This window comes from Diabrotica undecimpunctata, chromosome 7 (assembly GCF_040954645.1).
Source record: "Diabrotica undecimpunctata isolate CICGRU chromosome 7, icDiaUnde3, whole genome shotgun sequence".
Classification (NCBI taxonomy): Eukaryota; Metazoa; Arthropoda; class Insecta; order Coleoptera; family Chrysomelidae; genus Diabrotica; species Diabrotica undecimpunctata.
In genome coordinates, this window is record NC_092809.1 from 3979452 (window position 1) to 4001381 (window position 21930).

At 33.2% G+C, this 21930-nt stretch overlaps 1 protein-coding gene across 1 annotated transcript; it reads left to right on the forward strand.

Moving 5' to 3' along the window:
- The first annotated feature begins 822 nt into the window (after positions 1 to 822).
- On the forward strand, positions 823 to 21380 carry LOC140444917 (putative sodium-coupled neutral amino acid transporter 11). The gene is made up of 9 exons (XM_072536611.1): positions 823 to 1145; positions 11182 to 11238; positions 14380 to 14461; positions 14638 to 14847; positions 14929 to 15181; positions 18998 to 19068; positions 19353 to 19514; positions 20298 to 20554; positions 21129 to 21380. The coding sequence occupies exons 1-9, from the start codon at positions 1062 to 1064 to the stop codon at positions 21378 to 21380; spliced, it is 1428 nt and encodes a 475-aa protein (XP_072392712.1). The 5' UTR covers positions 823 to 1061.
- Positions 21381 to 21930: the final 550 nt, after the last annotated feature.

Genomic DNA, 21930 nt, shown 5'->3' on the forward strand with positions numbered 1-21930 from the left:
CGAATGTTCACTAGCAAAATCTCTCGCCTTGAAGACAATGGTTATGTTGGAATTTTTTACAAGAAATCAATTTCTAACAACACATTTTTACCAACTGAAGAAGAGTGCTTTTTCCTGAAGGACGATATAATGAAGAAACTCATGCTGCCAGTTCTCATGCTCAAGCATCTAAATCTTCCTCCTCTCGTATGAAAACAAGCATTAGTTTCCTTGATGATCTCAGTAACTTTACCATCTATTAATTAAATTAACTTGACTAGCAATAATTGATTTTGTTATTTGTAATTTGATATTTGGTCATTAATAATTTGATATTTAAATTACATAAATTTTTGTATTAAAACAAGTGTTGTTTCTTTTCACCTCATGACAGTGCTGAGTGTTTCTATAAGCCCCACGGGTTCTGCAGTTGAAATTTACTTGAAAAACAGTGTCTGTTTTTACTCACCCTACTCAGTGTGGTGAACAGAAACAGCATGATTTAATTTTTTAAATTTTTTTCCTCGTACTTAAAAGAAAAAACAATGGTGTGGCTACCAAGGTAGCTTTCAAGTCCTTACATCTCATAATACTTTACGATAATTATGTTTAAAGTTGAAAACTGTTTCTATTCACCCCATTTTAGTGTACAGCAAAATTAATTGACAACAAACAAATCTTTTTATTTAGTAAAATAGTACGTTATTTATTGAAAAACAATATATTTTATATATAACTTTAATTGGTTATATTTATTATTAATTTTATCATAATTTGAACGAGTCACCTATGGTGGAAACATCTAACCTCGACTTCCTTCCTGTTTTCAGTCGTCCCCTCGTATACTACAGTAATCGTCCAGAGTAAGCGCATGATTCTCGCTGCAATCGATATTACTACTCAAAGATCTAATTTCATTCACATTATCCAGTTCCGTCCTTGCTAACATTTACTTTCCCGTTTTTCTCAAGAAATTATGCATTTTCTTCCCATCACTCCGATTTGTCACGTCTGTCCAAACTAAAAAAAAATCCAACGGCGTTGATAAAATGTTGTGTTAGACCGCCGAAGTTGAAGACAAAATGTTGGCTACAGGGGGTATGAACATGAATGAAAAGAGTTATATTCTTGAGGGTACAGGACGAAGGAATTTATCGGAAGACCGGGTAAGTAGGTCAAGATTCTGTCAATTGAAAAAATGTTAATTACGTGATGATGTTGCGTTATATCTTGGTAATTAAAAATATGATGTCGTATGCCTGTATAGCCTGGATTTTTAATTATAGGTACATAATTTAAAAGATTTTATTTTAAAAAATTTCCAAAAATATCTCAATATTATTAATAAACTCCCTATAGTTTGTTCATTTATTCTATAATACCAATGGTTTTTGACGCATCTTTTAAAGTAGTAATTTATTCCTTTTTTTGACATTCCCCTTTCAATTTTTATGTTTGAATGCACATTTTTTAATATTAGAGTATTTTTGCCGACATTTTACGATAATTGTTCTTTCATTGTCCCACGTTTCTTCTATATTAACATTATCTTCATAATCTTATCATATCGACATTATCAACTATTATAATATGCACTTGGTTTTCATTCTATTTATTTTCCTTATTTACTACCTTTGACTTACTTGGTTAAAGTTTTATATCTAACATTATTTAAAATGTTTCAATTAACTATCGACACAGTATGTTAACTATAAAATTAGCTGTGGTTTTGAATTTTTAATAATTTTATTCATATTTGTATAAAAATGGACTAATGGATCTTCTTGTGTTTCGTCACGTTGAAACCGATTTAATATAATCAAAGATATCATAAACTAGATAAAACCGGACAATTCCGATAGTTGTAGAAATTTTACAAGAAGCAATTGTAGTACAGTTTTAAAAAAATGTTTTGTTATAAATTAGTTGACACTGGATCTCCTTTTATCATCTTACCGTTATTTCGAAAATTGAGATAGGAAATTTGTTAAATATTAGAGGTTTTTTAACAATCTCTTAGAAATATGTAAGACTTAAAATAAGACAATAAAAAAATATACAGGGTGTTCAGAAACTCTCCTGACATACGAAGATCGGAGATTCCTCAGATAATTTTAAGACAATTTAATTCAATTCACCTAGTTCGAAAAGGCTTCCTAAGGGAGCTAGAGCTCTTTAAAGATGGCGCCCTGTAATTAGTTTTTTTTAATAAATAATCATAGGCGTCCGTTTTGGGTAGGTCAACGGTTATTTTGACGCATAACTTTTTTGTCTTTACCTTTTAAGCATTCGTGATACTAGATCAGTGGTTCTCAAACTTTTTTAGTCGCGGCACCCTTGTAGGGCTAAAAATATTTTAAGGCACACCAACCCTTGAAACGATCTGGGAAACGATAAAAAATGAAAAAAAATACAATTCTGAGGCTCATTTGATTTTAATATAAACTTTATTTCGGATCAATAAAATTCAGTACATTTGATATTCAAATATCCTTACTTAATGTGATGAATGAAACTGTTTCGATGGTGTTTTTATTATATCCTTTATAATTATGGGAATCTTTGTAAGTTTGATCTTCAAATCCCTTGATGCTTGAAGTTTACTTCTGTATTTGTTTTTAATGTAAGTATTTAATGTAAGTCGATGTAAAACACACAAGTTTCTTCACTGCAACCTTGCCAACAACATTATTTTCTGAATATACCTGCATCTAGAACTCTTCTTGGCTTCCTTCACAATATTTGGGTTTTAAACTGCTTACAATCTTCGCTGATCTCAAGTAGATTTTAAAAAACTTTATTTGTCATTCCCACAGGTTTATTTTTTGGGTCACACGAAAACGGTCCATCATCCAGCATATAAGTCATCTGAGTCAATGTCAGGAAAATAATTTACAATACTTTCTTCCAAACCTTGCAAATGAGCCATAATAATTTTAAAGAAGTTCTTTTCAGGATTGATTTCATTTGTTATAACAAATTCCTGTAATCTAGAGAAATTTGTGAGGTTCCTCTTTTCAACACATGCTTTGAAAAATGTAACTTTTTTACGCAAGGCTTTGATTTTATCTAATTGTGCTCCTCCTTTGCCTTGAAGCGACGTAGTGGTTTTATTTATTATTTCGAAGATGTCTGAAAGGTATCCCAATTCTAGCAGCCAATTGACATCTTTTAATTCTTGGATGAAAGACTCCTTTGTAACTGTGATAATCACTGGATCTTTTAGTACAAATAGTCTCCCTAAAATTGTTCGCCTCGATAGCTACCGGACCTCTGTGTGGAGCAGAAGATTAAAATGATTCATACCCATATCTTCAGCGGTGAGATTTAAAAGGTGTGCTTAAAGCGGACAGCTCTTCACATGATTAATTATTTTCACAGAACCATCCAATACGTCTTTCAAATCTTGCATCATCTTTTTAGTTGCCAAAAAAATGACGATGTGAGATACAATGACTGCTGAAGGCATTTTCTACCACTACCTTTATTTTAGACACCTCCCTTCTAATTTTACCAACCATTGCAGCCGCTTCAACACTGCAAATATTCACAAATTTACTCCACTCTATATCATTTTTTCTTATATACTCGTGGATAGCCTTGGAAATTTCTTCACCAGTGGCATAACTTTTAAGCTCTTTACACATAAGGAGTTCTTCTTCCATTTTCATCCCAAATGAAAACCTCACAAACACAAGTAGAACAGCAAGTCCAGCAACGTCGGTACTTTCATCAAGCTGTAAACTGAAGAATTCACAAGTTTTTAATCTATTTATAAGCTCTCTCTCTCTCTCTACAAAGTCTGAAATAGTGTGAATTCTCTTGCTTATAGTGCTGGTTACACATTATCAATCTTCTTGGTCATATCTGGACCATTGTACGACATCCTTCACGCAAGGTTGAATCAGTTCCTCGGCAATGGTATGGGGTTTTCCAGCTTTTACAATGTGAAAACCAACATTAAATGATGCTTCAGTGGCGTTTTCGTTTTCATTTTTGCAGACTCTTTCCATCATGCATGACCCTGCCTGGAGAGATGCAGCACGACGTTTGAAGGTTTCTTCGGTCTTATCGGCTAAACCAGGATGATTACTTTCCAAATCTCTTAGCAACAATTTTGTGACAATTACCGCATTGGCCTTCTGGTGCCTGTTCGTTGCCAATTCGAAGCATCTGAATCAGTTAATTCAGATGCTTCAGTGACTTCACTACATTTCCTTTTCAAAGACTTAGATTTCAGCCAATTTTCCATTATTCTGGAATAAAAAAAATGTCCCAAATAAAAGAGAGAAAAACATTGCCAACAATATTTTATGACAAAAATGGCAACAAAAGTACATAATATTATACATATTAATTCAATGAATATAATTACTTACGTCACTTTTCTTCTGCAGTTATATCTAAAACTTCCACTTTGAAATCTAACTAATTATTACAGAACTTACCTATCGGCTGCAAGAATTAAACTGTGTGTTCCAGAAATGAACATATTGTTTTTAAAATATAAAATAAAAATGTAGTTCTTTAGACTTTTCTTAGTGTAGAATAAGTAAAATAGTCACTTTATCAAGTTTGTTCGCGACCCCGACTGACTGGCGTCGTCTCACCCTCTTAAATAGTTTTCACACCTAAATAAAAGAGGAGTAATCTTCACTTTAACGCATCAAGTAGTGATTTATCAGATCAGTTCATTCTCACACATCGCCCTTGAGGCATGTGAATTTTTAAACACTCTCAATTCACATATTAAATATTTCTCTCCGCCGAAATTCGGGCATTTTTCTCATACATACGGTTGTCTCTTTTACGTGTTATAAAGAATTATTTGATATTGTATAGTACGCTACGGCCGTGTTGGGCCTCTACTCTAAAAAGATTTAATTATAAATCGATAAACTTAAAAGTGATTTTATTTCTCTGGAGCTATATTTGCTCATATTAAGAATCCTTATCCTTCAATGGTCACTGAAGAACCAAACCTATGGAGATACATCGATTCACAAGTCCTTTGAAGTAAGGCTTAGAATCAAAAGATTTCCAACCCTCGAATGTAGGTAGCCAGTTACAAGGCTCCCTCACTGTGGTAGCAGTCGCGTTGGTCGAATTAGACTGTTTGTTTCTCGGTCGCCATCGAGAATACACAAGTACAAATAGGCAATATGTTTCGATTGGACAGTGGCTCAGTGGCCGACTTTCCTTAAATGTTCCACGTCACATTTGGCAAATGATTGAGGCACCCCAGGATGCCGCGTCACCCACTTTGAACCTTTGTACTAGATTATTAAAATGTCAGGTATTCTAGTACTCTTATTCGTCGACAGTATAAAGCGTTGCCCAGAAAAATCGATTTAAAATTTTTTTGTTTTTTAGTAAAGTTAAATTAATATTTTTTGTACTAGTTGGCTTTGATCTGTCAACAGAAGTATTATAGTAACCTACGTTTTCATTCTCAAATTGTGGTCAGTTCGCGAAGTTTATGTTTTAGCTTTTTACTTTGTGGCAATAAAATATAACAATTTTAATTCAACAAAAATGGTTTTTACTAATGTGGAATATGCTGATATGCTTTAGTTTATAGAGTTTAAATGAGGTGTAACGCTCGAGCAGCACAACGTAGATACCCTGAAAAATTTTGCAATCGTGATCCCACTCATTCAATATTTACATCTCTTCATCAACGATTAAGAGAAACAGCTTCAGTGGTCCCAAAAAATTTTAATTTTAAATTTGGCTTAATTTTAAAGTTGTCCTGTTATTATCTTTGGAGACATATGCTTTATTCTTTATTCATATCAATATCTTAATATATTGGAAAACATGACTAAAAATATTTATTTCATATGGATCTATCGCATATTCGCAATTTTTTAATGTACTTATTTCTAAGCTTTTCAGAGTGATGAGATTTTCGTTTTGCATTATTGTGAATATGCCTGAACTCCTTTCAATAGGATCAAAGAAAAATGGGGTCAAATTCACTTCATGCACGTTATAAACGAAATTCCTCTCACAAAAGATAAAATTTATTTTTAAATATCTTCTGCGGAAAATACCGTATATATTTATAATATAAATATTTCGATGTCTAAATCAGATGCAATTTTTAAATAAACCTGTAAAATAAACTAATTATTTAGTCGGCTGCGGTTGACTATAAATCGTTTGTGATGATATTGTTATGGATTAGTATTTTTGAATAATATCCTACATCAAAGCATTTCTACTTATGACAGAAATCTGTTTCCTGGATTTTTTTCCTATAAACCTTGTGAAAAAAAACATATGTAATTATTTCTTTAAAAATATAAACTGCAAGGCTTCAGTTAGGGATAAAGCTAAATACTAAATAAACAATAATACAACAAAGAGGTTAGAAAATGAGATTAACGCAAGATTAGAGAAAGACAACTTAATATCTGATACATTGGAAGAAGAATGGAGTAAAATTGAAACATCAATCACAGAAGCAGCTATTGCTTGCTTAGGCAATACAGTAGCGAAGAGAAAAGAAGACCGGTTCGACGAGGAATGTAAAAGAGCACTAATGCTAAGAAATAAGGCAAAGTTGGAAAAAGACAATACTAGAACCCAAGAAACAATTACAGAACACGAGACGAAAAAGAAAGGGGCTAAAAGAATCTGCAGGCAAACAAAAAGAGAATATTTGGAAAGAAAATTAAAAACAATAGAGGAGCATTACATTGGCAAAGAAATAAAAAATTTCTATCAAGAAGTGAAAAGAAACAGAGAAACAAATAACACGCAAACAATTTTTTGTAGGAATAAAGAAGGACTGCTCCTTGGAAATACTGCACAGAAATTAAACAGATCGGCACAGTATTTTGAAGAACTGCTAAATAATGATGAACAAATGCAAACACATGAGGCAATGGGCCAATCAGAGGATAATGATGAGAAATCCGTAGAGGAACCATCAAAACAGAAAATAAAGGAAACAATAAAATGGCTTAAAAACGGTAAAAGCGCAGGAGAGAATGGAATCCTGGCGGAAATTTTAAAGGAAGGAGAGGTCAGACTGCAAAGAAAGCTATGTAATTTGATACTGAGAGTGTGGAGAGAGGAGCAAATGCCAGGGAGATGGAGTAATGCCGTAATTTACAAGAAATGTGACAGAACCCTTCGTGAAAATTACAGAGATAGCGCTAGAAAATTACAGAGATAGCGCTACTGGATGTTGTGTACAAACTATTAGTAAAGATCATACGTAATAGATTAAAAAAATACAAGAATAGTATAGTAGGTGAATACCAAGGAGAGTTTAGAGCAGGAAGATCGACAGTGAATCATATATTTACCTTAAAATTGATACAAAATAACAGTTACGAACAAAATTTAGGACTCCACGTGCTCTTCATTGATTTTAAACAGACGTATGACTCTATCGATCGGGAAATAAATATCGCTTTACGTATCCAAAAAGTTAATAAAATTATTGAAAATGTCGCTAACAAACAAGTACAAACAATAGAGTGGTCATAGAAGGGAGTATGTCAAATCGGTTACAAGAGAATTAAGACAAGGGATCCACTTTCTACTGGTCTGTTTAACTTTGTCTTGGAGGCAATGAGGGAAAGTAAGATCCAAACTACGGGTACCATTTTCCACCACAAACAGCAATGTATAGCGTACGCAGTTGATGTAGTCCTCTTAACAAGAACAAAAAAAAAGAACTTGAGCACGTATTTAAGAACTTTGAAGATGAAGCAGTTCGAGTATTTGGGTGTAACAATAACAAATAAAGGGGAAGGAGAAAAAAAATAGAAAAGAGACTTTTAAAAGGAAGTAGAGCAATAGGCCCATTAATTAAACAAATTTTCTAAAAGAAAAAAAAAAGGAATGAAGGGCAGCAAAAATTCGAATATATGGAACAGACATTCGGTCAGTGGCAGTGTATGCCTGTGAAATCTGGACTATAAATAAGAAAGATGAAATAAAAATTGAGATCTTGGACAGAAAGGCGTTACGGAAGATTTTTGGTGGTAATAGGACGGTTGAAGAAAACTGGCGAAGAAGAACAAATAAAGAGATAATGGAGTTGTATGGAAAACCCCTAATTGTACAAAACGTCCAAGCACAGGGAGTCAGGTGGTTAGATCACATCACTCGAATGTCAGAGAAATATTGTATCAAAAAGATGCTTTTTGGAGGAGGTGTGGGTAAAATGAAGAGAGAAAGTCCACGGAAAAAGTGGTTAGAATCAGTTAAAGGTAATTTAAATGGCAAAGGAGTGCAGAATTGGAGAGAGATAGAGAGCAAACGGCCGGAAGAAGTGAAAAAAAAATTAATGAAGAAAATAGAAGCCAATGGCCTATATAGCCTGTAGCAATGTTAAATTTATAAGGTGTTTATAGTTTATTATCCCATAAAACGAAGCCGAGAAATCACTTAAATCATCGAAAAATTACTAGGCCCTATTTTTTAACTGAAATATATAGGGATGCCCATAGAAAGAGCGAATTATCTCGTGGTTATCGAAACTTTTCTGCGTCATGACATTTCAGCAAAAAAAATTGACTTTTTAAAAAAAACTACGCATTCTAGATGAAAATGACTTTCTTGAAAAAAGTTTTTTTTAAATGAGATTTTCTAAATTAAAAAATGTTTATAAACAAAAAAGTTATTACAAATTAAACCCTAAAGTAAGCATGTTTTTCAATTGTTTATAATTATTAAAATAAACAACAACAATCAACAACAACAATCTGCTCTACGAAAATGAGAGAATACTTAAGAGACAGAAGTCAGTATTTCTGGATGTTCAGGACCAGAAATAACGCTCAGTGAAGTAACATATGCAATAAAAGACTAGAAACCAACAAAGCACCTGGATCTGATAACTGATAAGATACAAGCTGAAATATTAAAACTATTTGAAAACAACCAACTCAAACTACTAACGAGTCTACTGAACAAAATCTATGAAACTGCAGAATTTCCTACAGATTGGCTAGTTTTCACCTTCATCCCTCTCCCCAAAAAGGCAAATGCCACTAGATGCTCTGATTACAGAATTATAAGCTTAATGAGCCATGCACTCAAAATCCTTCTTTCTGTTATTCACTCTCGCATATATAGAAAACTTAAAGAAAACATTAGCAGTGTTCAGTTTGGGTTTAGAAGTGGACTGGGAACGCGAGAGACCCTATTTTCCATACAAGTATTGATAAAAAGAGCTCGAGACGTACATTGCGAAGTCTACGCATGCTTTATAGACTTTGAACAAGCATTTGACAGGGTGCAACATCAAAAATTATTTCAGATACTGAAAGAATCTAGTATTGATGACAAAGATTTACGCCTAATTAAAAATTTATACTTACAGCAAAGGGCAACTGTACGAGTAGACAACGAAACCTCACAAGAATTCACGATAAAACAGAGAGTACGTCAGGGCTACATTTTATCACCGACGTTGTTGAATACTTACTCGAAAATGCTGTTCAGGGAAGCTATTGATGGTTTAAGAGAAGGTATAAAAATCAATGGTGAAATCATAAACAATGCAAGATATGCGGACGATACGATTTTGATTGCTGATAATGAGGAGGATCTGCTAACATTAATAGACCGTGTAGTGGAAGCCTGTGACAGATACGGCATGAAATTAAACTGTAACAAGACCAAAATTCTTGTAGTAATTAAAAACGACGTCGTAATACAGCACCAATTCACAGCTAATAATGAACTCTTCAAAATAATCGACAAAATTCCATACCTTGGATGCAGCCTAAATAAGGCATGGGACCACTCACAGGAAATAAGATGTCGTATAAAAAAGGCGAGAGCTGTTTCTAAACATTGATATAAGAACACGAGTCTTGAGATGCTATGTATTTTCTACCCTTTTATATGGAGTCGAACGAGTCTTGACGGAGGCAACATCCAAACGATTAGAAGCCTTTAAAATGTGGTGCTACCGCCGCATGCTCAGAATTTCCTATATCCATCATATTACAAACAACACCGTGATCCAACGTATGAATAAAGATCTAGAAATTATGCTTATCGTGAAAGTCAAAAAGATCACATACTTAGGGCATGTGATGCGCAATGAGAAGTATCAACTAATTTTACAAGGCAAGATAGAAGGCAAAAGATCTCAAGGGCGCAAAAGGACATCGTGGTTGAAGAACATCAGACAGTGGGCAGGAATGACTACCGTACATCTATTTAGAGCGGCTGTCAACAAAGTTGTATGGACCAACATCCACAGAGGATCTTCTTTATGTGCCGTCTTCTACCGAAGGTTGACGACCGTCAAACGATAGGTTTCTCTGTTTTGTGCCGCATGTATTATGTTCGCAGCTTCTGGTATTTGAAACCATTCTCTCCAGTTTCTCAGCCAGGATTTCCTCTTTCTGCCCAAACCTCTTCTACCTTTAATCTTGCCTTCCACGATAAGCTGTAGCAGACTGTAATTATCATTAAGGAACACATGGCCCAGGTATGACGCTTTCCTCATTTTAACAGTTGTTAACAATTCCACCTCTTTCCACCACAGAGGATAGGCACCAAAAGAAGAAAATAAACAATAAAAACATTTAAAACATGTTCCATAATGTGAGTGTTTATGTAGTTACTGCATTTGCGAAAGATAGGCACAATCGGTAAAGTAGTTTTTAAACAATTATATTTGTTTATCGCATTTGATAGAACAAAGGTCATTTTTAAATGGCTTACAAGTGCTTTGTCAATACTTATAATGTTTTTTTTGGTTTGGTTATCTTTATAAGGTCTCAAATTTTCAGGTTTTTTAGAAACTATAATAATTTTTAATTGTTTACTTACAAATAATTAACACAGAATGTACCATTACCATTAAATTGGCAATATTCCAAACTTATGCCACGCATAATAAGAGCACAAGTATATTTATCTACAGATCTAATAAAGTGTTTTCTTTATTAAACTTTTATTTATTTTTTACATGTGATGTATGGTCATTTTTGAGTAATTTCAGTTCTTCTGAAACTTTAGGCTTGTATTTTGTTCATCGTTGAGAGCGGCATTATATAAACTCAAAATCACTATAATATTAGCATATATCAAAAGAATATAGAAGAATATTACACGGCGGTCTAGAATACATAATGCGTTGACACATTATTTTAGTATATTTTAGTATATTTTGACTATTTTAATTTTTGTTTTCTCAATATAAAACAATATTTTTTTTAGGGAAGTAGTATTGATTCAAACGAAAATGCTTTTGATGACATGAAACAACTAATAACCGTAAGTTTTTACAAAAATTACTTTAATCCATATGTGAGAAATATTTATGTATTACTTTTTTTATTTTCCGTTACCTTTAGTTTAATTACAAATCACTTCTAGCCCAATTAAGATAGGTTTTTACTCGACACAATTGTATAGACAGGGTTGACAGAGATATATAGTATGAGATATTACATAAAGACTTTTATCTTGGGATTCATCAATTTTTTAATGGAAATGGTTCTGAATATACTGGAAAACACTTCTTTTTCTTTCCCTTGCAGGAATTCTATGGGCAAATCAGGCTCATTTTTCCTGATAGCACCTACTGCAGTTAAATTATGAGTCTCACGCAACTTCACCAAGAGATCACGAATAGTGTACCAGTTATCAAACGTTATATTGCGTTTGGTCCCAGACATGGCAGCAACCAATCTTTCTACAATATCTTTCGGGGAATTTCTAACTCGGAATGGACCTTCCGGCTGTTGTCCCACATACACCTTCATATTGAGTAGGTAGATCGCACGTGCGTCATCTACTTGATTCCAGATATTAATGGCTTATTTGACATATATTACCTGAAAGCCCATTCGGGCTTCTCTTCAACTGTCAAAATTTTATATGGAGAATATGCAGATTTGAAATTTTCCACAAACCTGTCGAAGAAAGCTCTGATATGAGCTAATTATCTAACTTGACTCTTTCTTTACGGTTTTGTTTGTTATCGAATCTTAGACATGAAATTAAAAATTCGAATTGACGTTGGCTCATTGTGCAACAGAAAACATCCATTCCTGTTCCGTCAGTGTTCCACAATTCATATAAATGACGATGATTATTTCTGAATGCACCAGACAGGTAAAGGAGCCCCAATACAGCCTTGATTTCTACCACAGATATATTCCCATAATGTGGAGAGTTCTTTCCAACTTTCAGATTTTTCTACAATTCGTTGGTTAGTATGCTTAACTAAGTTAGCAATCATTTGTTCACCAATAAATAGCAGGACGCTCTCAATTGGTGTCTTGGCATACTTTGCGTGATTTTTGACTCCAGGTGAGTGTGTAATTAAGTTTTCTGCCCTTGTTCGAATATTTCGTTTATTGGGTTCTTTACACCATTTCATTCCATTCTTTTCTGAACATTAACAACTTTGTCTGATACTTTCTACAACAGTTTGCTGATTTCCATTCTCTTCTTCGGGTTCTTGTTCTATATGGGGATAATCGTTGTTGATACTTACATTGTCAATATTGTTTTCTGCCTCTGAATCATCTTGATCAATAAATTCGTTTCTTCCCACATACGCATGAGATGAGCCTGCTCTTTTTATAGTCGCCCATTGTTTCCAAATCTATGAGAGTGAAATTATGAATAACTCAATATAAATAGTATATATATCTCTGAAAATTACGCCGAAGTACGAAATAGAAACAAAAAATAAACTTGCGAGTTCCGACACGTGGGCTGTGGCACACCGCAGATAACTTGAAAGTGACACCACTCACAGTATAGCTAACTGCCGACTGACCTGACTGCATCAGATTGTAGACAAATATATTTTCGAAAGCTACTGAGGCGCTGTTGGCGTTTGGAGTGAAATGCGGGTTAAGCATATAAACAATTACAATAACTCCCTAGAACTCTACTTTTAGTATTCTGTTAATATTTATATCTTATATTCAGCATCTTTATAATCTTGTGCAAGTATTATCTGGTCATCTGCAAAGTCTAATGTGTACATCGTTCTATTATTTCTCAGATAGATCAGATAGATTTTAAAGAGTGTCGGTAACAAAGAGTATCCTTGCTTTAGTTCTTTGTTGATCTTAAAATCTTTTGAAGGAGACTCTTTCGATTTTATTCTGGTTGTGTTGTTTTGGTACAGTTTCTGGACAGCTTTTATAAGGGAGGTGGTGGTTTATATTCGTGTCATGGAGTAAATCCAAAAGTTTTTTAAGGGATACTGTCATATGGTTTTCTGAGATCCACATATACCAGATGAGTTTTCTGGCTTCTTTTCACCCTTTTGTTTATAATTTGGAAGATTTACTGCTGGAAAGTCACCTACACATCAGATTCAAGTACATAGGGAGATTCTAGAAGAGTCACTAGAATATAATATAGATACGCACCATTTCTTCGTCGACTTCAAAGCAACCTATGACAGTGTGAAAAGAACTGCATTATATAATGCAATGATAGACTTTGGGATCCCATCTAAGTTAGTTAAGTTGACGCAACTAATAATGCAAAACGTAAGCTCATGCGTTAGAATTGAAGGAGAAAACTCTACGTCCTTTGACGTAGATAATGGTCTAAAACAGGGGCACGCGCTGGCGTGTCTCCTCTTTAATATTGCATTTCATGTTTTCTCATTAATACACCCGCAAACCACCAGGCAAATAGAATGTTCACGGTCTCCAGAAACATTTAGAAAATAAAAATATAAAACGTGCAGTAAAGATCAATATATACAAGACCTTAATAAGACCGGTTTTGATATATGGGGCTGAAACGCGGACCTTATCTCAAAATGATCAAAGAATTCTTGGTATCTTTGAGAGAAAAATTCTTAGAAAGATTTTTCAGGCCGTAAATGAAAATGGGCTATGTCTTCGAAGATACAACTTTGAAGTATATCAGCTATACACCGATCCAGATATTGTGAAATTCGTTAAAGTGCAGAGACTTAGGTGGGCTGGACACATTGCTAGGATGTCAGATTACGAATACACGAAGAGATTAACATTTTCAGAACCAGAGGGCACAAGAGGCAGAGGACGACCACGAAGGAGATGGATTGATGATGTGGAAGAAGACCTACAAATTTTATGGATCAGAAGATGGAGGGAAGTTGCCAGTAATCGACAGGAGTGGCGACATTTTTGTAAGCAGGCCAAGGTCCGCAATGGATTTTCGAGCCACTTATGATGATGATGACATTAAAATGGGAAATTAAGATGGAAATTTCCTTTATGGTTATCAGCACAGTAATCTTTACTTCTCTTCATCCGAATTTTTAAATTCCAAGATATTTTAACGGCAAAATATTTTGAATGAACTATCGTGTATTTATAATGAGCTATAGTTTATATTATTTTCTAATATTATATCATTAAATAAAATAAGTTAATCATTGTTGGAAAATTTAAGGATGAAGAAAACGATAAGACTAATACACTTCCTTGGGCCAGTTTTAATTTTATTAACTCCATCATTGGTAGCGGCGTCATTGGTAAGTAAAAATGATGTGTCTATATAAAATACCCAGTAGTTCACTAATTTATATACATAAAATAACTTTAAAAATAAGAAGAAAGCAGTAAAAAAGTACCATAATATTAACATATAACCCTCCTTTTAAGTTATGTAACACTAAGCAAGAAAATATTATTAATATTTTAATTATAGGAATCCCGTATGCACTTCATGAAGCTGGTTTTGGTTTTGGAATGCTATTACTCATCTTTGTAGCTTTTGTTACTGACTACTCCTTAATTTTGATGGTTAAAAGCGGGCACATAAGTGGCAAATTCTCATACCAAGGAATCATGGAAGCAGCCTTTGGTAGACCTGGCTATTATTTACTTGGAATTCTGCAATTCGTTTATCCCTTTATAGGTACTTAATAATTATAATCATTTGTAAAATAACATTATTTAGATATTTTGTATATTATTGCCATAATTTTTTTCTTTTTAGCAATGGTATCCTACAATATCGTTGTAGGTGATACGGTAACTAAAGTGATAATAAGACTGACAGGAATTGGACCAGACTCGTTCTTTGCCAAAAGGGAAGTTATAGTATTGATAGCTACGTTTCTAATAACTATCCCTCTTTGTCTATACAGGGATGTAGCAAAATTAGCAAAAGTATCCTTTTTAAGTCTTATTTGCGTCGTGTTTATTTTGTTTGCAATATTTCTGAGGATGGGAACGATAGGTGATATTGTGTAAGTATAATAATACATTTAAAACTTAAATAGTCGGAACAGATTGTAACGCTTCAAAATCTTTTAATTTTTTAAATTTGATTTGATTCACAAAGCACTAACTTAAATTTGACCCTGCATAAAGTTTTGATTTGTTAGTCGCAAATATATATTCGAAGAAAAACTTCACAATCTTCTAATAGGAGCACCTTAGTTCTCATGGAATATATTAAACATTTAAAAATGTTTATTTTATTCAGCCTAAATTGCCTTGAGTTAAATGCTTTCTCCTAAAAATCTAATTAAGTCTACAAGCACTTACCGTTTTCAAACTGCGCCTTGTGGAATTTATCTGATTGGTTAAGGACATCACGGCTGAATGCCGGTTTAGGTAAATCAGACAGCGGTGCGGAGAGTTATAGTGTATTTCTTCCAATCCACCAGCAGGAAAAAATACGCATCTTTAAATATATAAAAGTTTTGTATATCTTCGGTAATATTTGTTCTGGTGGAGTTATGGATGAATGAATGCATATATTTATGGTTAAACCTACTTATTTTGTACTTCACGTCACCTCATGTCACGTAGAATTCTAAATGCAGATACATTAACCCTTTGGAGGTCGCGGTCATAAAGTGTACTGTCTAGGTCGCGGTGTATCTGAGAGATACATTCGTTTAAGTTTGATGTTTCAATAAGATTAAAAAAAAACTGATCGAGATCGGAGGAAACGTTTATTATAAAAATAACTAATCAAAAAATAAGCGGATTTAAATTAATTTATTGCCAAGAGAAAATAAAATAATTGCAGTATTAGGAACATAACAAAATAAAAACGTAATAACTATTATTATTGTTACTAATCTAAGGCAAAAATAACCCAAACACATAATTAGATTTAGTTAAACTTAATCAGATTCATCAGCGGAAGGATTAGTAAAACAACTGTTGCAAACAATATTGCTATGCTCAAGACATAAAAATGTGGTACAACATTTACAATAGTATTTGGACAAACGCGTCGTCTTTGTCGTATAGCAACAAGAACACCTTTTTCTTTTATTACCCGTTTTAGCAACATCTGGTTCTGCCCCACTGGTTGAACTTTCCTCGTTATGTTTCTGAAGTTGAAGCTGCAATGGTCTGTGAGTACGTCTTGTCGTTAATCCTAACGCCGTTTTATTAGCTCTGACAGTAACTGACTTGAAAGGTTTCGAATGAAAAGTCTACGTCGTATTTTTGAATTCTGATTTAGCATGTGAATGGACTGTGCGATGATCCCAGCAACGTTCAAGACGACGTAAAATATCACCATAGGCCACCTTCTGCTTTCTGGCTACATTATACGAACCACAACAATTGGTCTACAATGTCAACTCCTGATTTCGTCTGATTGTAATAATTGATTATCTCTGTCTTTTCTTTATTTGAATTTACTACTTTAGCGATAAACGATTCTAGATACTATAATTACGGTTTTTTCCCTTCTTCAGCACATGCGATACAAGAGTACAATCTTTACTAAAAGCAAAAAAGTTTGTATTGTATTGGTCTGTTTGCCGTACTCACTAATTCAGGTGTTAGTTGACGTTTGTTTCTTCTGACTGTCCCTACATATGATAATCTGTTGTTTTTCAAATCGCTGACGAGAGTTAGATCGGTGAACCAATTATCAGCAGTGATATTTCATCCTGAATTATAGATCTTCTTCTTATGGCACCGTCTCCTTTCGAAGGTTGGCGATCCAAATGGCAATTGTAGTTTTGGAAACTGCTGCGCGAAAGATTTCTGCGGATGAGCGATCGAACCATCTCCTCAGGTCTTTCAGCCACGAGTTCTGGCGTCTTTCTACTAATATTTTGCCCTGTATTTTTCCTTCCAGTATAACTTGAAGTAATTCGTATCTTTCGCCTCTCAACACATGACCCAAGTATTGCATTTTCCTCTCTTTGATTATTCTTAGTAATTCTTTTTGTTTACACATGCGACGAAGCACCTCAACATTAATAACTCTTTGTATATATTATTATTAGGTTTATATGAATTATAGATAGGTTTAGCGAATCTCTTAACCACATCTACTGGTTTATTGCTGACACGAAATGGGCCTTCAGGCTGCTTCTTCTTCTTAAGGTGCCGTGCATTTCTGCGTAGGTGTCCACCGTACATCGTCTTGTCAGGTGAGATGTTAATGTGGATTCCTGTCCATTGTCGAATATTGCGCAGCCATGACATTTTTTTACGTCCCAGACCTCTCCTACCCTTTATCTTCCCTTCGAGTATCAGTTGCTGGAAAGTATATCTTTCTCCTCGTAATATGTGTCCCAAGTATGCAGTATTCTTACTTTTTACATAACTAAAAAGTTCCCTATCCTGTAAGCCCGCTCTTCTGAGTACTTCCTCATTTCTGACCCTGTCCGTCCATGATATTCTAAGCATTCGACGCAGGCACCACATTTCAAACTTCAAAACACATTTCACCACATTTTCAGGCTGCAGTCCAGCATAAATTTCCATATTGCTCGTGTAAAATAGCTTAGATGCAACCATGCAAATTTTAATCCCATATTTGTTAGGTTTTGATGGGATATATTGCCTAAATCTACATCTGACCCGAAAGCTTGCCAACCCATAGAGTTGTCCCATAGAGTATCCCTTTTTGTAATTTTCTACAAATAGTGAAAATATTTGTCTAACAGCTGACAACTTATCAATTTTTAGTCGATCTGGTCGAGTCGGGGACAAAGAAAAGAATACAAGATAATAGATAACTGTTTATAGAAAACATTCCTTCGGATACATAATTACAACAAGCAAATTCAAACTGTATACAGGGTCGAATAAAAGTTACTGAATTGAGAATACATTAACTGAATAGTGAATATTCTCTTAGTTTAACTTTTTTTTTCTTTTAAATAATTTGTTTGTTCACGTGTTCATTGATGTCCTCATTTGTTTCTTTTACAAAAAATTAAATATATTACTTTTTTTCTTTGTTAATTTTTTGTTTAATAGAATATGAGTTAAAAGGATAATATACAATAATTTGAACAAAGGCAGATGATTTTGTGATAATCATAATACTGTGCATACATATGAATCTGTAGTTTTCTAAACCATTAACTTCCTACAGTGAAGCCATTCGGAGCAATATAAGACGTTAATAAATATTGTTTGAATGGCGTTTTTGAAAAAAAGTTATTTACTTTTATTGTCAATGAAATATATTAATTCATAAAAGAACTTTTATTATCAATGATATACGTTAAAACAAAAAAGCTGTACTTATATTTTTTTCCAACTACATAATGTATAAATCGTATTTTCAAGGATAACATAAACTATTGCTTCTGCAATTTTAAGAACTCTGTTATTTTTAACTGCTTTAAATGGTCCAGTATCATTCTATCATATATTTTCTAAATATGTGAAACAGTTGTATTTATTCATTGTAAAGAAGTTTATTGCGGGCTGCAGTTAAGTTTATTGAGGGGCTGTTTGAAAAGGTATTTATTTATAGCCACGACCGGACTAAAAACGTAAAAAACACGATTTTGGATCTTATTTTCTCTCGTTATAACCAAATTTGCCTCGCTATAGACGGTTATAGTTCAATAGAAATTTCACGGGACATCTAATGTATCTCGTTATAAGCGAAACCTCGTAATAACCGTGTTCGTTATAGAGGGAGTATACTGTATATTTCTTTTATTTCCAACCGTTGAAAGCGCATACCTAGCTTAAATCTTAAATTATATCCGATACAGTATATATATATATATATATATATATATTTTCCAAGCTTGTTTTAATGCATAATATCAATTCCGTTTCAGACCCTCTCATCCAGATTCATGGAAATTTATTAATAAAGATATTATTCCTGCCATTGGAATAATGGCTTTTGGTAAGACTGATTATTTATTATAATATAAAATATCATTCTAAATAACCAATTTAATATACCCGCCAAAAAATTTAACATGTTAATTTCCCAAAAACAAGACAAAATGCATGGTTATAACAGCAAAATTTACTCTTCTCTTAAACCTATTATTGTGCAATTTTTTCTTTAATTTTTCTCAAATATTATAATCTTTAGCTGTGGCATATCTATTATTAAATAAGAAAACTCTAAAAATTACTTTTATTTATTGCTTAGTTAGAATTTATATAATAAATTATTTTTAGCGTTTATGTGTCACCACAACACCTTTCTAATCTACAGCTCAATTGCTAATGCAAACCAGAAAAAATGGGAAATAGTAACCCATGCTTCAATTTTTGCCAGCCTGGTTGTAGCTATAATGTTTGGAATAGCAGGATATACAACATTTAAAGCGTATTCGCAAGGTAAAGTATTTATTATTATTATTGCTATATATTTACATTGTACATTTTTGCTCAATTTCTAATTTTTGAAATCAAATCTATTAAAAAATAAATTACCGCTTAAATTAACCATTTCGTGTTATAATTTAATAGTGGTGTTCTTATTTATAAAATTTAGGAAACTGTTGGTTATTGTATGCATAAAGAAATTTTTATTTTCATTCATACATTGGTATTAATGCAAACTCTAGTCTACAGTCATTAAAGTAGCAGAAACTGCAATCTAATTACCAAAAAAGCAGAGAGTTTTACTAGAAGCCACTATTTTATGGTTGCCGAATTTATTTTATGGTTCTACAAAAGAAATATTACGCACTATTCGAAATCGGAGCTGCTTCCCAAATATTACCGAGAAAAACCTAATTGCAAGTTAAAATATTATATTTAAATAATAATTAAATAATATATTTAGGGGAGAGTGGCCCAAAATGATTCCTTCGGGCAAAACGGTCTTTCACATTATTTTGAGGACTGGTACTGCCATCTGTGTTTGTAGAGGCGTACTCATCACCACACGTACTTCTACAGTCAGTTAAATATAAGACTCTTAACCCTTTACTAATATTTATTTATTTGCGTTTATTGTTTCCGATATCCTTTTTTCAACGAGAGAAAAGAGAAGAGAATATAAGCTTAATATATGTATATACTAAATCGTTAGAAACTTGCGGATGACCAATATTAATTAGATTTTTGTATTTACTATCAATTGAAACAAAATTAAAAACATATTTTATTTTGTAGGAGATTTACTGGAAAATTATTGCTGGGATGACGACCTCATGAACGTCAGCCGCCTTCTTTTTAGCGTCCAAATTCTACTAACATACCCCATTGAGTGTTTTGTTACAAGGGAAGTTATAGAAAACTCCATACTAGGAAGAGACCCCAACGTTCCTATGTCACCGAAGGTTCACTACATTCTAACTCTAGGAATTGTGATCACGACGTATCTTATTTCTATTACAACTTACTGTTTGGGCGTTGTTTTGGAGCTAAATGTAAGTATTTTTTATTAAATAATTATTCAATTTCTATATCAGTGTCATATATAAATAATAGCTAAAACTAGAGGAAAAAACACCTTGGAGCAATGCAATTAAAAAAAGATATTTCTGGTGAGGTTAGTGTTTATAGTTCTTCATTTGTGATTTTATTTGGCCATCATATTCTCTTTATATAGCGTTGTTCTGAGAAACCCTTATTATATAACTGATGCTACTAGCGGCGCGGTGGTCAAGAAACAAATTACGTCAATGATATTGCGGCTTTTCAATCAGTCATATCGTTGAACTTTTAATTGCATAAAAATTCGACTTAATAACTAGTCGTGTGATTAAATGGTGTTATTCAATCAAAGGGCTAGCTGTTTAATCGAACGGCTAAGTTAACCATCTTGCTGCGACATATACATATAAAGAGGAACAAACGATTTAAAATAAATCACCCACTGCACCTGCTTTGGTTTATAATGAGTGGACTTAAGTATTTGCCATAAGACGTGTTTGATAATAAAAGAAAAGATGAAGTTCAATTCAATTAATAAACTTACATAAAATTTTTGTTTTTTTTAAGGGAGTTCTGGCTGCCGTACCATTGGCTTACGTCCTTCCAGCTTTATGCTATCTCCGTTTGGAAGAAGGCTTTATCTTCTGTAGAAAAAAGTTACCTGCTTTAGGCGTCGGTATGTTTGGATTAATCGTTGCAATAATGGGAGCGATATTTTTGATTGTCGATTTTAATCAAGTGGACACCTGTATAGAAAGTCAGGTCATGGAATACTGCAATCAAACCTTTTACCAAAATGTTACAATAAGTGGCTCTTAAATGTTTTTTGAATATTGTACAGCTTGTTACTATATTAATCTGGACTATAGCGAATCACAGCAATACAGTTAACCAAGCTATAGTCCCGATACAAACAATGAAGTTATAGTATTTTAATTAAATGATAATAAGTTTCTTATGACTTTCCAACGCTTATAAAAATCGCATTATATTTGTCTTTGCGACTTTACATTATATTTTGTATTTTTTTTTAATCTATACATTACTGGCAGCAGCTATATTATTATTTTTGATACTATACAACTTTTTATTCCAATATAAAATAATCTTCCAAGCAACGTAGAACGCGATTACTATAAGTATGTTAAACCATAAAAATAATAGATATATATCACTTTGTTACCAATTTATTAAATTAATAGTTTTTTAAAAAGCGTTGTTATCTAAAGAATGGTTGCAAAAAAGCAACAACTTTCAAAAAATGGTCCATTAGCTCAAAACATCTAATGAAGTCTCTCTCTCTCTCTCCCCCTCTCTCTCTCTCTCTCCAATGGCACTACAGCTCAAATCGGACCTTGGCCTCCTCCAA

Coding starts and splice junctions, on each gene's coding strand:
- LOC140444917 (XM_072536611.1), top strand. CDS start 1,062: ATGTTGGCTACAGGGGGTATGAACATGAATGAAAAGAGTTATATTCTT. Junction 14,848..14,928: donor ATTCGTTTATCCCTTTATAG/GTACTTAATAAT, acceptor TTTTCTTTTTAG/CAATGGTATCCTACAATATC. Junction 19,069..19,352: donor CATTGGAATAATGGCTTTTG/GTAAGACTGATT, acceptor AATTATTTTTAG/CGTTTATGTGTCACCACAAC.